Genomic DNA, 14,881 nt, shown 5'->3' with positions numbered 1-14,881 from the left:
CATGCATTAACTGTTTCTTGTGTGAGGTGTTTACACCCATAACAGGAGACTTCACTGTGCCTTGTCAATTTTAAGTTCCTATTCATTATCCTCAGCCAGTTTCCTTACCAGCGCCATAATTTGCCTTCACTTCTAAGTGTTTTAACTTTGGCTAACAGACGTCTAAAATTCTGGGAATCCTTATAACTTGTATTAATTCCCCCTGCTCTCCTTTTTTTTTGAGCAGTAACCACCGTTAAATGCTTGTCAGGGATGACCCAGCTCCCATATTGCACTACTTTATTGCTTGACACTTCTAGACTCTAGTAATTGTCTAAAATCTTAAGGACATTCCTCCAAGTTCTCAATCTTGCAGAGTCCAAGGCCATTCAGTTAATGTTTACTAGCTGAACAAAAGGTTCATTTTTCACACAAGCGTGAAGTGTTTTCTCATGTGCAGGTACCCTAATATTCCAAAGTTTTAAAAAAAGTAACCATCACTGCTGGACCTTTGAGCCTGCAGCACAATGCTTTAGTATATTTCTCTACACTGCCAAGTTGAGCTAGTTGGCAAGTAGAATGGTTTCCCCTTCGGTTTCCAAGCTGGACTGGTGTTTTGAATTGCTTACCCCAATTACAATGGGCTGGCTGTCTCTTCATAGCTGATTCCAGGTCTTTTTGTGTAAGGCAAATCTTGATTTGGCTTCCTTTAAACATGCTCTATCCCTTGCTGAGATCATGGCTGATCTTCCACTTCTGCCATTTTACCCAGCACTGTCTTCATATTCCTGAAATCCTTAATCCAGAAATCCATCGATCTAATTGAATATGTGCAATGAGTGGACCTGTGGGAGGAGAGAATTTGCCATCTGAAATTCTTTCAGTTAAAATGGCCTGTCTCTTTTTATTCTGCAACAATAACTGGCTTAGATGGTCAACTAGGGAAATTGTTTAATCCAAACCCTGTGTAATAACTTTCAATGGAACATCTCACTGTTTCAAACTGGAGAATATAGGATGAGTCTATTCAATCTTCCATGGGAGATTTTCCATTCTCTGAAATACAAATGTCTGCAGATGTGCTGATTGCAGTGAACACAAATGCTGGAGGAACCTAGCTGGTTTTCCATTGTCCATAGCAGACATCTATCAGTGACATTTTAGCCCTGAGCTGAGCAAGGAAGAGAATCTTGAAGGGCTTGGGCCTGAAACATCAGTAATACCTTGCCTCCTATGGACACTGGTGGAGTTCCTCCAGCAGTTCTGCATGCTTACTGTACTCTGTATCTAGTCTAGTTAATCTTCACTGTAATCTCACAGATTGTGATAAGCCACGACCCCTGTACTGATTCTAGTGACAATAATTTGATTCTCCCGTAATGACTGAAATTGAATCAATTTGAACTGCAATTTGATTCTACTTCTGTGCTGTAATATTGATGCTTGCTTGAGTTGTGTGGCTAGTAAATGCATGAATTGAAGAATCCTGGGCCTGTTATTGCTTGGTTCAGCAACTCTACTGTTTTTCCTGTGAGGCTGTCCTGGCTTCCCTTTTAATAGTCCAGTCCCTGTCTTCTGCAGTGGTGGAAGGTCCAGATTTGGTTTGTCATTTCTCCTTTTCCCCCCACAACCCTCTGCTAACCGACCACCTTTAATTGCGGCAGTACATGGGTACAGCTGCCTACCAGCGGTAGATTTGGTTACTGATGCTCTGTCTGTAAACTACCCTTGATTTGATAGTTATGTATCATAAACATTCTCAGTGGTGCATTGGATTCTGGAAGAGTAGGTAACTTATAAAATGTCCTAGGATGGAAATCTGAAATAAAAAAAAAACTGACCAGGTAAAGCAGCATCTGTGAAAAATTAAATCTGAAATGTTAACTTCTCATTGGCACGAATGCTGTTTGACCTGTTGGGTCGACCTTGCAGCCATTGACTTTGCAAATGAGATTACTTTGTTTTCACTACCTCCCATCTGTTCACAAAAGGCCATGTTCTCCCTGCTTAATTCTCCACATTAACTGTTTAACTTGTGTAAGAATTGTACACATGGCAACTATGGTTTTGACATCAGAATTTTATTTTTTCCCCCATATCTCCTCACAGCTTGAAGTTGGCTAGTTTCCCCACTTTCATAACCTGTTAACTCTTCCATAAATGTTCTCTGGCTTCCAGTATATCATTGTTTTGTCCTCACTGGAGTTCTGACACTGAGAATCCAGTTTGTGTTCCCAGGACAACTTGGTGTGAGATCCCCTCACGGAGCTACAACAAGGTGATGGTTTAACTTTCTTGTCCAAGAACCAGAAATTTGTCAGGATGTCTGAGTAATGATCTGGGAGTCTTGGCAAATGTTCCTCTGGGAGAGCAGGAAATCCATTTCTAGTTATGGAACACAGTGGAATGTGACTAAATTCTTCCTCTCATTGTGGAAGGTTCTGGTTGAAGAGTTGGAGCAATGTTGCTTGCCAGTTGATAGGGGAAGGTCAGTGGTTCTCTATCTCTTCCACTCGCCATCTTTGCTGACCATAGTATGCATGCCATCAGTATTTTGTGGTTAAGTGAAGAATCACTTATGATGGGAGAGTGTGGAGGGGTGGGGGAGGAGTTGAGAGCCACTGGGTTATGGATAATGTGCCTCTTTCTAGACCAATTTCTAACCTGGCTTCCAGCAATTAAGAGATCTCCAATCCATACCTGGGAACCCACTGCTTTAGGGCAGAGAATTTTAATGATTCCGATCCCTGAGCAAAGAACAAATTGGCTGCTAATAAAGAGTTGAGGTGCAAGCTGCTGCTCAAGCTTTGCATTCGGGGCGGGGGGGGGGTGAAGAAGGTAAAGAGAATTGGTGAAGGTTCTCCAGTGGGCAAAGGTCCTTGCTGCACAAGTATTTGCATCAAGGCTTGTGTGCTTTGGGTGTGGACGAGAGGGGCTGGGGTGTGGCTGTTTTGCCTGTGCTGTAAGCGTTTGACAGCAGGTGATCAAACTCTGAATGCTTGTCTCCAGAATGATTTGTCTGATTGTATTGTAATGCTTGATCTGACAAACATTATATGCAGAAGTCCAGTTGCATCCTGCCCTTTGCAAATATTTATAAGTCTACTTACTGCTTTAGTTCCTGTAAACCACTTCCACAAAAATGTACCTTTCTTGTTCTGTACCTCCCATTTTGTTCTTCCAGTTTTTAAAAAGCCCTGCAAATGTAAATGAACCTTTGCTCTTCCTCTTTGTTCCAGATTTCTGGCATTGCCCTCATTGTTGTTGGCATTTTGGTCCAGACCCACGTGAATGGAACACTACAGATCACCAGTGTTGCTGCTTCTGGAGCACCCATTCTCATCATTGTAGTTGGAGTAATCATCAACTTTGTTGCCTTCTTTGGTTGCTGTGGTGCATGGAATGAGAATTACTGCATGATAACCACGGTAAGAGACCTGCCTGGACTGTTTATCCCATCACTGAGATGGTTCAAGATTGAAATAAGCACACAATGCTGGAGAAACTCTGCTGGTCAAACCATGTCCTGATAGATACCTGACCAATGTTTTGTGCTTGGCCCTTCAAGGTGTGCGCCAAATGTCAGCAGGCATTTATAAAATAGTGGGGAGAAGGAGCATGATCCCAAAGGCAGGGGATAATAAGATGGACGAGGGAGGGAGGGCACAGCAGCAAACGGGGAAGGGGATGGCTCTGTGAATGGGGAGGGGTGGAGAGTTGGAGGGAATGGTGTCCTACTTCCAATTGTGTGGATGTGTACAGTGGAAAAGATTCTTTGAGCATTTTATCTAAACCTCTTGAGGGCAGGTGTCCAGCTCTGGTAGAACTGGTACAGCATATGAGCTTCTGCTGTCAGAGGGAGTCTATAAAAGTTGACTTTTTCACCAGCCCTTGAATAAGCAACTTGGATGCAATGGACTGCATGACGATTTATGCAGAGACCTGTACTTGTTCAGACCAGCCCAGAATTTTCAGAATGCCACCTTGCAGTTATAGAAGGGGAACTCTTCATCTTATTGAGCCTCTGGATGGTATTCTGCACAATACCAACGTCCTGTGTCTAATCTGGGGTTGAACGCCTAGTTGGTTGATTGCTCACTGCCGATTACACGATCTCCTGCAGTCGAGAGGATTTGGGATTTTTAAAATCTCTTCCACTGTCCATTCTAAGTATTGTTAGGTCTGCTTTGTTCATGAATGAGTGAGACAAACACCAGACTGAGTCGAAATCAGGGTTCTTTGTTCTTTATTACCGGATTGTAACACTTGCAACTAACCATGTTAGTCGGAGAATGCATTCTGCCGTTATCAGCAAAATGGTGATTTTTTTATACCCTTGGATACGTGCTTAGAACATCATCATATCATTACTTGTCCAATGACTAAAACTGTTGCTATCCTTTCCCTGCTAGCTTCCTGCCTCTCAATCCATCAATGTCTCTCTTATCTTGTAAGTACAAGGATGCATTCACATCTTGTTACAGCCCTGTACAGGGTAACTCCTTACACATTCCCATCTCATGATGTTTTACCTTACAGTATGTACCAATAGTTTGAAATGCAGGGGCTGGTTTCTTCAATGTGTCAAAGGAGCTTGGTGATCTGTTTTTTTAAGTGACCAGCAAACTGCTTCTGGATTGTAAAAGTAAATTGCTCTGCAGTAAAGATTTCAAATGGTGGGCAGGATTAGTAATTGTGCTACTCTGCTCAAGCATGAAATTCAAAGCTGATCTCTAACCGTAACTTTTGTTCTGCAGTTTGCCATTCTTCTTGTGATCATCTTTCTTGTGGAAATTGCTGCTGCCATTGCTGGATATGTTTTCAAGGACCAAGTGAGTACTGCACTGTCCTGTCTCTGGGGAAAGTGGCACGTGGGTGGATGTGCTTGTCTGAAATTGTACTTTGAACGAGGAAACTCTCAGCTCAGATTGGAATGGGGGAGGGTTGGTTTCTAATGGGTAGAAAGTGAGGATTGAAAGTCACTTGGATGTATTTTGTAAGAATTACTTATGACTTTGTTCATTCTGGAATAAGTCAAAATGGGGCTGAAGAAAATCAAACTGATATAAATCTTATCACAAATCTTAAGACACTGGAAACACGCAGCAGTTTGGGGAGCATCTACAGAAGGAGAAATATTTTTAAAAGTCTTGGACTCTTTCAGAATCTTTGTTTTAAATCTGGAATGTGGATTCTCCAGTTGCTCTCTAACCTGCGCTAAATGCTAGAAACTCTCCTTTCAAAATGGGGCAACAGCCATCTTAAAAATCTCTTGCATTAAGAGTGAAAAGTTGTCGCCAAGACGTGTCGCTGCCACTAGCAGTTCTATGGCATCTTTAAGTTGTTTGTTGTCATCTGATTACACAAGTACAACTTGATGAAACAGCGTTCTCTGAAACTTGGTGTAAAAATGCAGACACACCCAGACATGACACAACATTCAAACTATGCATGAGTCTTGGGTGGTTAGTGTGAGCAGTTCCTTTAGTCGTTCAGCATTCTCACTGCCTGTGGGAAGAAGCTGTTCCTCAACCCGGTGGTGCTGGCTCTGATCCTCCTGGATCTCTTCCCTGATAGGAGCTGCTGTGTAGTGTGGAAGGGGTTCTTGATTTTGCATACCTCCTTCAGATCACAATCCTGGTAGATCACATGGGGGGGTGGGGGAAAGAGTAAGGAAAGAGGGAAAAGGAAGAAAAAAATGCAGAGCGGGAGATCCCAGTGATCCTCTGCTTTGCTTGAGGTACTTTGGATTGACCATTTCTCTGCAGCAACCATACTACACTATGATGCAGCTGTCCAATATACTCTCGATAGAGCTCCTGGAGAAGATTGACATGATGATGGCCAGTAGCCTTGCCTGCTTCAGTCTTCTCAGGAAGTGGTCACTGTTGCACCTTCCTGACAAATGAGACGTTGAGTGACCACAAAAGGAACCTGGTGTCTTCACTCCAGAGTTAGTGTTGTGGAGGATGGTTGTTCCTGGTCCCCCTGAAGTCCACATGAATGATGACTGAAAACACAAGGTGGTTGGCTGTGAGCATGGAACACTCAATATCAATCACAACTCCCTGAGATTTGACTTCGACCTGTACCATTTGAATTTTGCCTTGCTGCCAGTTGATGTGGGATTTTTTTCAGTTTGTCCTTATCTCATGTGACAGATTCGTGATGTCTTTGAAAAGTCCTTCAACGAAACCATGGCTAATTACAACCAGACAGATAAAGCCAACAGCATTGACACCTTGCAGAAACAGGTGAGTGTGCCTCTGGAGCATTTTGACTTCCAGTTGTCAACCAGGGCTGTTGGTGATGCATTTAAAAGGGCACTTTTTTGTTGGAGTAGCAGAGGCCTAAGTATTGGAGCGTGGAGGTTTGAATCCCACCTTGGTAACTGGTGAAGTGAAATTAGCAATTATTAGAGGCTAGATTTTATTCCATGAAATGACAGGACCGTGTTTTGGAAAAATGTGATTCAATGTTATCCTTGCCCAGTCTGTCTTGAGGGTCCAGATTCACCAATATGAGGAGGGGGGGAGGGAGGGAGGGGGGGGTCCAAAAACTGCCTTCAAATTTTTGGAAAAACAGGCAATTTAGAGGGGAGTTATTTGTTACCAGTATCAATTGAATTATGATGGTTTGGAGTAATGTTCCTGTGAAGCTTGGCTCTTGAGAAATTTGCCATTGTACAACTTCAATCTGCTTCATTTGTTTTTGCAGTTCAAATGCTGTGGTGGTGTCCAGTATTCCGACTGGTTCCCACAATTGAACAACACAGTGCCAGATTCCTGTTGTAGGGTTATCAAAAAAGGATGTGGCAAGAACACCAGTGCTAGTAACATATACGTTGAGGTAGGTAATGGTTCTTTTCACGCACTGAGAACTTGAGTACTGACATCCACAGCTCGGGTTGGAGTTTTTAAAATTTAAATATACAGCATGGTAATGGCCTTTTGGGCCATGCTGCCCAATGAACCTACACTCCCAGCCCCCAGGAGGAAGCCTGCAGGGAGAAGGCACAAAGTGCAGGATTGATTGCTGGTGGTGAGTTAAATGTACTGCCCTTGGAGGACACTAGTCCCCTGCCCCCAAATAAATTGAATTTACAACTTCACAATCCAAGAGGAGATGGAGCCTCCCTCTGTTGCTTTGACTGTCCGAGCTGGCTGGCTTGGAAGGCTTGAGTTGATGGGGAGTGGGAGTTGGAGAAGCCTTTATCATTGCATCTTCAGCTTGCTGTGAGCCTGTATGGAGTGGCACTCCTACTGTATTCATGAGTTCCTAGCCCACTGGGTTTAATTTTAACCTGTAAATCTGCTGTCAAGAAGCAATTGTTGAAAATTAATAGTTCCTTCAACCTTGTGGAAAAGGAGCCATCTGTCCTTATTAAAAAGACGCCATCCAGTTTTGGCAATCTGGAGTGCAAGTCACTGTATTGGGTGGGGGTGGGGGGGTGGCCATAGAATGCCATTGGTGCCCACATATTTTAAGGTTTTTGTTGAGTTGAACAGTCCCTCAATAGTAATGTCTAAAAATAGGGGTTAGGAGTACTGTTTTTCCTGTGGTCCCTCCAGCAGGATCTCAAATCTCTAGTATGGGCCATGGTCTGGAACAGCTATTCTTGACCTTTTTTCCTTTTGGCTAGGGCTCAGTTTATGCCCCCCTTACCTGTGAGGTGGTCAAGTTTAGTCGACTTCTGTTTGTCTCTCCAACTACATAAATATTTTGATTTTAGTCTGTAGGGGGGGCCCTTAAATGTGCTAGGGATTGCATATAGTCCCTCCTTTAGGAATAACTGGGTAAATAACTTGGGTAAATTTAGAAATTAAACCGATACAAAATTTTTCAATTAGCTCTATTTTGGGAGCTGCTCTCCCTTTTACTCTTACTAAATTATATAAACAAATTGATAATCCAATGGCTAAACATACACTACGTATATGGTTTCAATTCCGGAGATTTTTTGGCCTAAGTCATTTTATCTTGGAAACTTCTATTGTACTAAATTTCCTTTTTCATCCCTCTCTAATTGATCAAGCTTATTTACTCTGGAAAGTTAAAGGTATAACATGCTTTTCGGATTTATTCTTGGATAACTCTTTCATGTCATTTGAACAATTATCCATGAAATATGATTTACCTCGATCTCATTTCTTTCGATATTTGCAGATTAGGAGTTTCTTAGTTTCGACTTTACCCTCTTTTCCCAATCGGGAGACTACGACTGTTTTAGAGGATATACTATATTCAAAATTCCCTCCAAAAGGTGTGATATCTAAATTATATAATATAATTACAAAAATAAATTCTGGGACTTTTGAAAAATTTAAAAATGATTGGGAAAGAGAACTCAACCTTCATATTTCTCATGAAAATTGGAATAAAATTCTGCGACTGGTAAACTCTTCTTCTCTATGTGCAAAACATTCACTAATACAGTTTAAAGTTGTTCATAGAGCTCATATGTCTAAAGATAAACTCCATCGCTTTTATTCTCATATCGATCCTATATGTGATAAATGTCAATTGGAAATAGCTTCCCTTACACATATGTTTTGGTCCTGTCCCTCTTTACAGAATTATTGGAAGGAAATTTTTTCCATTATATCTACTGTTTTGAATATTGATTTACAACCACATCCCATTACTGCAATTTTTGGATTACCTATGATAGATTTGACTTATTTATCTCTTCCTGCGGATCGTATGATTGCTTTTCTTACACTAATGGCTAGAAGATCTATACTATTAAATTGGAAAGAGGTAAATCCTCCCACTGTTTTCCAATGGTTTACCCAAACCATACTATGTTTAAATTTAGAGAAAATTAGAAACTCTATGAATCCCCTTCTAAGTTTGAGTTAACCTGGCGACCATTTATTCAATATTTTCATTTGTGGTGAGTTGATCTGGCTCTGTTTTCTTTCTATGATTATGTATGATAATTGGGCTGTAAGATGAGATCGGAGTGATCGGCGTGGTTTAGCTATATCTGTAGGTTTTTAAAGTTTTTTTTTAAGTTTTTTTTAATTTAGATTTGTTTTTTCTTTTTTTTGGGGTTTTTTTTCTCTTTTTTTCATATATTGTTATTAATTATATCTTTTTTTAGAGATAGTTCACACCCTAAACTGATCAAAAAATTTTTTTTGATATATTTTTATTCTGTAATATTATTGTTTAATATCTCTGTATTAATTCATTACTTACTATGTATTTTTTTGTATCTCTTTGAACTGTATGTGTTTATAAATTATAATAATAATAAAAAGATTGAAAAAGAAAGGAATAACTGGTCTAATGTGTTAGAGCTATAGAACATTACAGCACAGAAGCAGGGCCCTTCTAGTCTATGCCAAACCATTTTTCTACCCAGTCCCAGAGCTCTCTGTACCTCTTGCATCCAGTCCAAATTCTTTACTGTTAAAATTGAGCCTGCATTCACCACCTCAGATGGTGGCTTGTTTCACACCCCCACCACTCTCTGAAATTCCCCTAAACTTTCCCCTTTCACCCTTAACCCCTGTCCTCTGGTTTGTATCTCACCTCCCCTCAGTGGAAAAAGCTGACCTACATTTACTCTCTCTATCCCCCTCATAATTTTAAATACCTCTATCAAATCTCCCCTCAGTCTTCTACGCTCCAAGGAATTGTCCTAACCTGTTTAACCTTTTATTTTGAGGTGACTTTTCCTGAGTTGTCATCCCTTAATCTGTAAGGCCCATCAGAATGATGTTTGTCACCATGCTTATATTGGGGAATTTGGGCAATGTGCCTACCTTTTCAACGAAGCAGTCTGTGTAATGCTGGGAAATCTTGAAGCTCCCTGCAACAGATGGGGAAAATTATGTGGGTCTCTCAATTCATTTATTTATCCTTCAATTTTTGTACACTTTTGCCAGTAAGATGTTTGTTTTTAAAATATAGGGTTGCATCAAGTCTATTCGTTCTTGGCTTGAAGAGAACATTTTGATTGTGGCGGGTGTGGCTCTTGGGATCGCCTTATTCCAGGTAAGGGGAACAATTCTCCCATATGACAACCTAAGTGACAGATGTTAAACACACTTGACAGCTCACACCAGTGCTGTCGTGCACCAACTGTGGCTGTTTCCAGTCGGTTAATCCTTTTCCTATGCTGAGCCCCTAGATTGGTGTGGTTTGCTCAGAATGGCAGATGATCCAGCCAATAGGAACATTGTTTTTCGGCATGCTGCTGAACTGCCCAAGGTTGTTAGAGCACTGTTCACTGGGAAGGGAATGTTGTATACCAGTAATCACTATAATCTGGGTAGATTTTGAGTATCTGGCTTCAAGAATGGATTTGGGGCAATCTTCCTCCTCGCATGGGTTGAGTGTCTTCAATAGTTGGGGTCATTTTCGAGGCTGATGCATAAATTGGGGTCATTAGCCTGTTAAATTGAAAACTGTCTTGAGAGATTCTGATGACATTGGGGTCTGTTTCCATGGAAGTGAAAAGGCTAAAAAGATAACCTGATCACACCAGGAAAAGGACTTAAGAATTAAGAGATCACTTGGTGAGGAAAGATGGTGATTGAATGAATGCCACACCAAGCAGTAAAGGGGAGGATTGCATCCATTTTATAAATACAGTAAAAACCCCAGTATCCAGCACCTATGGGGATTAGTAGATGCTGGATAAGTATTTTCCAGTTACTTAATACTTGGCCTTACAATTCCTAACTAATACACCTGCATTTAGAATAAACAGTTTAAAAGACAGTATACCAGTGGTTTACTGTATAGAGTGGAGATGAGGGACAGGTGCACTGCAATGGGTTTTGATTCTTCCTCTAAAGGACTAGCAGGGATCCAGTGGGGAATGTTGACTACAAGACTCCATGCAGGATGCACTGAAGGCCAGCTGCTGCATTGCAATCATCAAATGCTGAGGTATTGAAATTAAACTTAGCTCTGTGGCAATACCACCAGTTCATAATTTTCATTGTATCTTCAGTCTAATCGACTGCTGGCCTACCCATGGGCGATTGATCTTAAATGTATAACTTGTTCAGATGACTTGTCCACATAAGAATTTCTTTAACAGCCAGTTTGGTGAAACACTGCAGATGTTTCAATATATTGAAGAACTGACTCTTTCTCTTGAATTTTGAACTTGGGCTAAGCAAAATAGGATGCTGGAACACCTAAGTGGGCTAGATGGCATCAGTGGAGAGAAACTTTGTTTTATGTTGGCAAGTCCTTTGGTTCCCAATGTTCAATTTGCCATTTTGCTTCCACAGGAAACACCTGAGATGAGAGGACTCTGATCCCTCAGCCCACTGGGGAAACACTCAATGCAGGCTTTGAGCATTTCCATCTTTCAAAGCATTCTTTCAGGATGTGAGCATGACGATCAAAGCCATGCTTGTTGCCCTTGACATAGTGATGGGCCACTTTGAATGGAATCGGTCATTCTGTGTGGAAACGGGGCCGTTTACCCAACTTGGCTGTGGTAAATAGTGTCCCAGGCACACTTGGCCTGCCTGCATTGGTCCATATCACTATCCTAGCCAATTTTTTTTAAATGTTGTTATAATTCCTGCCTCAACCACCTCCTCTGGCAGCCCATTCCATACACCCACTGCTTTTTTTTTTAAAGTTACCCCTTTGGTTCCCATTAAAATTTTTCCCATTGTCTTCATTCCAAGTCTGATTACTTTTTCCCCCTATTCTGGGCAAAAGACTGTTCACCTGATCTAATACTTGTGATTCTGGACACCTCTGAGATCACCCCCAATTCCTGCGCTCCAAGGGGTAAAGCTCCAGCCTGCTTAACCTCCCTGCTCTGAAACCAGGCAAGAACCTCTTTAATCTTCTCTCCACCCTCTTCAGCTTGATAACATCTTTCCTGTCCATGACAAAAATCCAAACCGGATACTTCAAATGGGACCTCCCTAGTGTCTTGTCCAACTGCAACTTGACCTCTCAACTTGTATACCCAATATGAGGTGCCTAGTGACCTGTACTCCTAGACCCCCTCTGCTCTCACACTCCCCAGATCCCTACCATTCACTGTGGATGTCCTTCCCATGTTAGACCCCCCTCCCCAAAATACAACACCTTGCATTTCCCTGCATTAAATTCCATCAGCTGCTGATGCATTTCTCCAGTCCAGTTGGTGTGCAGCTTTGATAGCCCAGATGGTGGTGCTGGCATGCACCTGCTGCCCTTGACCTCTGGTGGTTGGAGCTTCAATCTTAACTAACCATGAAATTGTCTTCATGGGCCTTTTTAGTCCAATATTGGTTATTGAAATTTAGTCTAAGACTATTACTGCCATCTTGGTATGAGCACCATGAGAAAAGCTATTGCTGGGAGATGTATTGGGATTTGTTTACCAAAGCACAGGCAGTCCCCATGTTACAAACCAGTTCTGTTCTGAAGTCTGTCTCAGTCAAATTTGTAGGCAAGTTGGAACAGGTACATATGGTTCTTGAGGATTTTGGTGTCAGTTCATCAAATGTTTATAGTTCTACATGCAAAAAAAATCATTATTTAAAAATTAACACTTTGGTTCAATCGAGGCCTTGCATACCAGAACGTGCATTTGTGAGATAACATTATGCACAAATTGAGGGGAAAATGGTCAGTTCATGAGAACAAGTTGTCTGTCAGTTGGATGTTTGTAACACCGGGACTGCCTGTATCTCAAACAATTGAATAAATGGTTAATTAAGCAGATTTTGGTGTATTTTTACCTAATATCATGTTTTACCATTCTCTTTTCAGCTCCTTGGAATCATCTTTGCGTGTGTGCTGATGAAGGGCATTAAAAGTGGTTATGAAGTAATGTAGGCTTCATCTCAACCGTTGATGTTCATTGGATACTTTGTATTTTTGCCACAACTGTGAACGTTGATCACGATGAATATTCTTTTGTTAAAAGAGAAATGAATGTCTGTGCCTTTCTCCTTCATACTTTTAAGTTTTAAAAAAAATGTACTGGCATTAAAAAGTAGCTACGGTGACCCAGCAATTGCAGTTAATTTTCTTCTCCACCCCAAGCTAGCCTCTAAAGATTGCAAATGTCCATGGTTGAGGTTAAAATGTGTGGGCAGAGCTGAGGTAGTGCATTGATTTGTTTGGAGCTATTAGGAATGGGCTGCTGGTCAGATTTGGGATTAAGTTCCTCTTCCATTTCAAGGGGTGACCTTCTGATTGATTAGATTGTCAACATTTTTAGTTGCTTATCCACTGCAATCATTGGGCAACACTCCACTAATGTTTTGTGAAGAGGCTACAGCAGCACCTTAAGCAGTACAATCTGCAAGATGTGTTCATTCCTCTCCCTGCGAGCCCGTTCTTTGTGAATGTCAGTGTTCCACCAAGGGGGGCAAGGGGCATCAAAGTTTTTTTGAGGATGTTAATGCCATTACTTGCCCACTTCACCTTGCAAGATGGCTCCCAGTGGAATGTGTAGATACCTTGGAGTGATTCTTCCTTTCGTCAAGGAGCCAAGATCAATAGGAATTCTACTTCAGTTTGTGTGCTCTTGGCCTAGCCATTGGCCTATGTCCCATTTCACTGGGAGTAGTTTACAGTTCTACTTGATGTGTATTCTCTTCAGGGGAAAATCCTTGCTCTCTTTTCAGAGTCCACTTTCATGTTCCAATTTGTACATTTCCAAAACAATGTCTGGTTTTGAAATGTCTGCATTAAATGTCTTTTGCTTTATCTGGGTAGCAGGCCATTTTTGGTGAGGTATGCCTTCACTCTCGAGGGCTTCATGACCTTGGCGAGCTGGCTGTTGTGTCTTCTGCTGTTCATTTGAGTGAGACATGGGTAACAGCCTTGATCTTCCTGCAGAGTGCCTCTAGGGTAAAAGAACAGCTGTGAGTTTTGCGACTTTGGTTTTTTCATCTTGTTCAACTGCACTCTTGCATTGTGTGTCTTTATCACTGCATTCAGTTTTCCTCTCCCCATCCCTGAACTTTGGTTGAATTTTTGTCAAAAGGTGATTTTGGAAGGTGGGCAAAGACATTGTTATATATTTTTCAAGGCTTTTTTAAAATCAGGTTTTTTCATTGCTCCCTCTGAGGACTGTGTGGAGGAAATGTTTCTCTAATATGTTGTGGGAATAATGAGGCCACAACACTTCCCAAAGTTCTGTATGGAATGAGAATTGCTGCCCTTTTTCTTCCTCCCCCCACCCTCGTCACCAGCTGACTTGGTCAAATGTCGGAAGCTGCTGCTCCAAAATAAAGTCCAGCTTCAGATAAACTGCAGCTAACACCACAGCCCTTTCTGCTTGCGCCACGGTTATTTCGGAAGAAATCTGAGCCATTGTGTTGAGCAGGGGAGAGTGTAGCTTGTTCCTACCCTCAAAATGCATTCAGGAGCCCTGGCCTTTTGAAAGGGCTTCCTGGCTTCATCCCCTCCCTTCCTCCAGCTAAATGGGAAAAGGCCCTCAGGGGGCAGTCTTGTGTTCATCTCTCCTACCCCAACTCCAGAACGAGGCCTACAAGCAACAGCTACACCACAGCTTTCTGCCCATTATAATGGGGGGGGGGGGGGGGTGTTGGGAGCCCTTCAGTAGAATTCTAAATTTGGTGTATTTTTTCTGATCTGTCAGCATGGAAATGTGATCGCATGCTATTTTCAATATGACTCCTTGTATTTTCGTGTCAAGAAATTTTTATGTTCTATGTGGCAAAATAAACATTTTCTAGGTTGAAAACCATGTCTGACATGTATCTTGCTTTATTTAAACCCTCTGCTCATTGCACTTTTGCACTAATTATCTGGGCTATTGCTTTCCCCCCCCCCCACCAAAGACTGAAGAATTGGCTGGCACAGGGTTAGTATAGTTACAGTGGCAGGCGATTGGAATCATGGTTCAAATCCCGCACGGTCTGTCAGGAGTTTGTATGTTCTCCCCATGGCTGCA

The 14,881-nt window shown here is 41.7% G+C and overlaps 1 protein-coding gene across 4 annotated transcripts in view; it reads left to right on the top strand.

The window, feature by feature from the left end:
• cd63 (CD63 molecule) overlaps window positions 1-14,674 on the top strand; it is a 50,372-nt gene extending 35,698 nt beyond the window's left edge. For all 4 annotated transcript variants that reach the window (XM_069906715.1, XM_069906714.1, XM_069906713.1 and 1 more), the window contains exons 3-8: window positions 3,219-3,407; window positions 4,737-4,811; window positions 6,141-6,233; window positions 6,697-6,828; window positions 9,901-9,984; window positions 12,724-14,674. In XM_069906715.1, coding sequence (XP_069762816.1) covers window positions 3,219-3,407; window positions 4,737-4,811; window positions 6,141-6,233; window positions 6,697-6,828; window positions 9,901-9,984; window positions 12,724-12,789 — 639 coding nt within the window. In that variant the 3' untranslated portion in view covers window positions 12,790-14,674. The remainder of the gene's footprint in view (window positions 1-3,218; window positions 3,408-4,736; window positions 4,812-6,140; window positions 6,234-6,696; window positions 6,829-9,900; window positions 9,985-12,723) is intronic.
• The last annotated feature ends 207 nt before the right edge of the window (window positions 14,675-14,881 follow it).

The sequence above is a fragment of the Narcine bancroftii genome, chromosome 12 (assembly GCF_036971445.1).
Source record: "Narcine bancroftii isolate sNarBan1 chromosome 12, sNarBan1.hap1, whole genome shotgun sequence".
Taxonomy (NCBI): domain Eukaryota; kingdom Metazoa; phylum Chordata; class Chondrichthyes; order Torpediniformes; family Narcinidae; genus Narcine; species Narcine bancroftii.
Note: the sequence above shows the minus strand (reverse complement) of the source record. Positions and strands in the feature narration are given on the sequence as shown.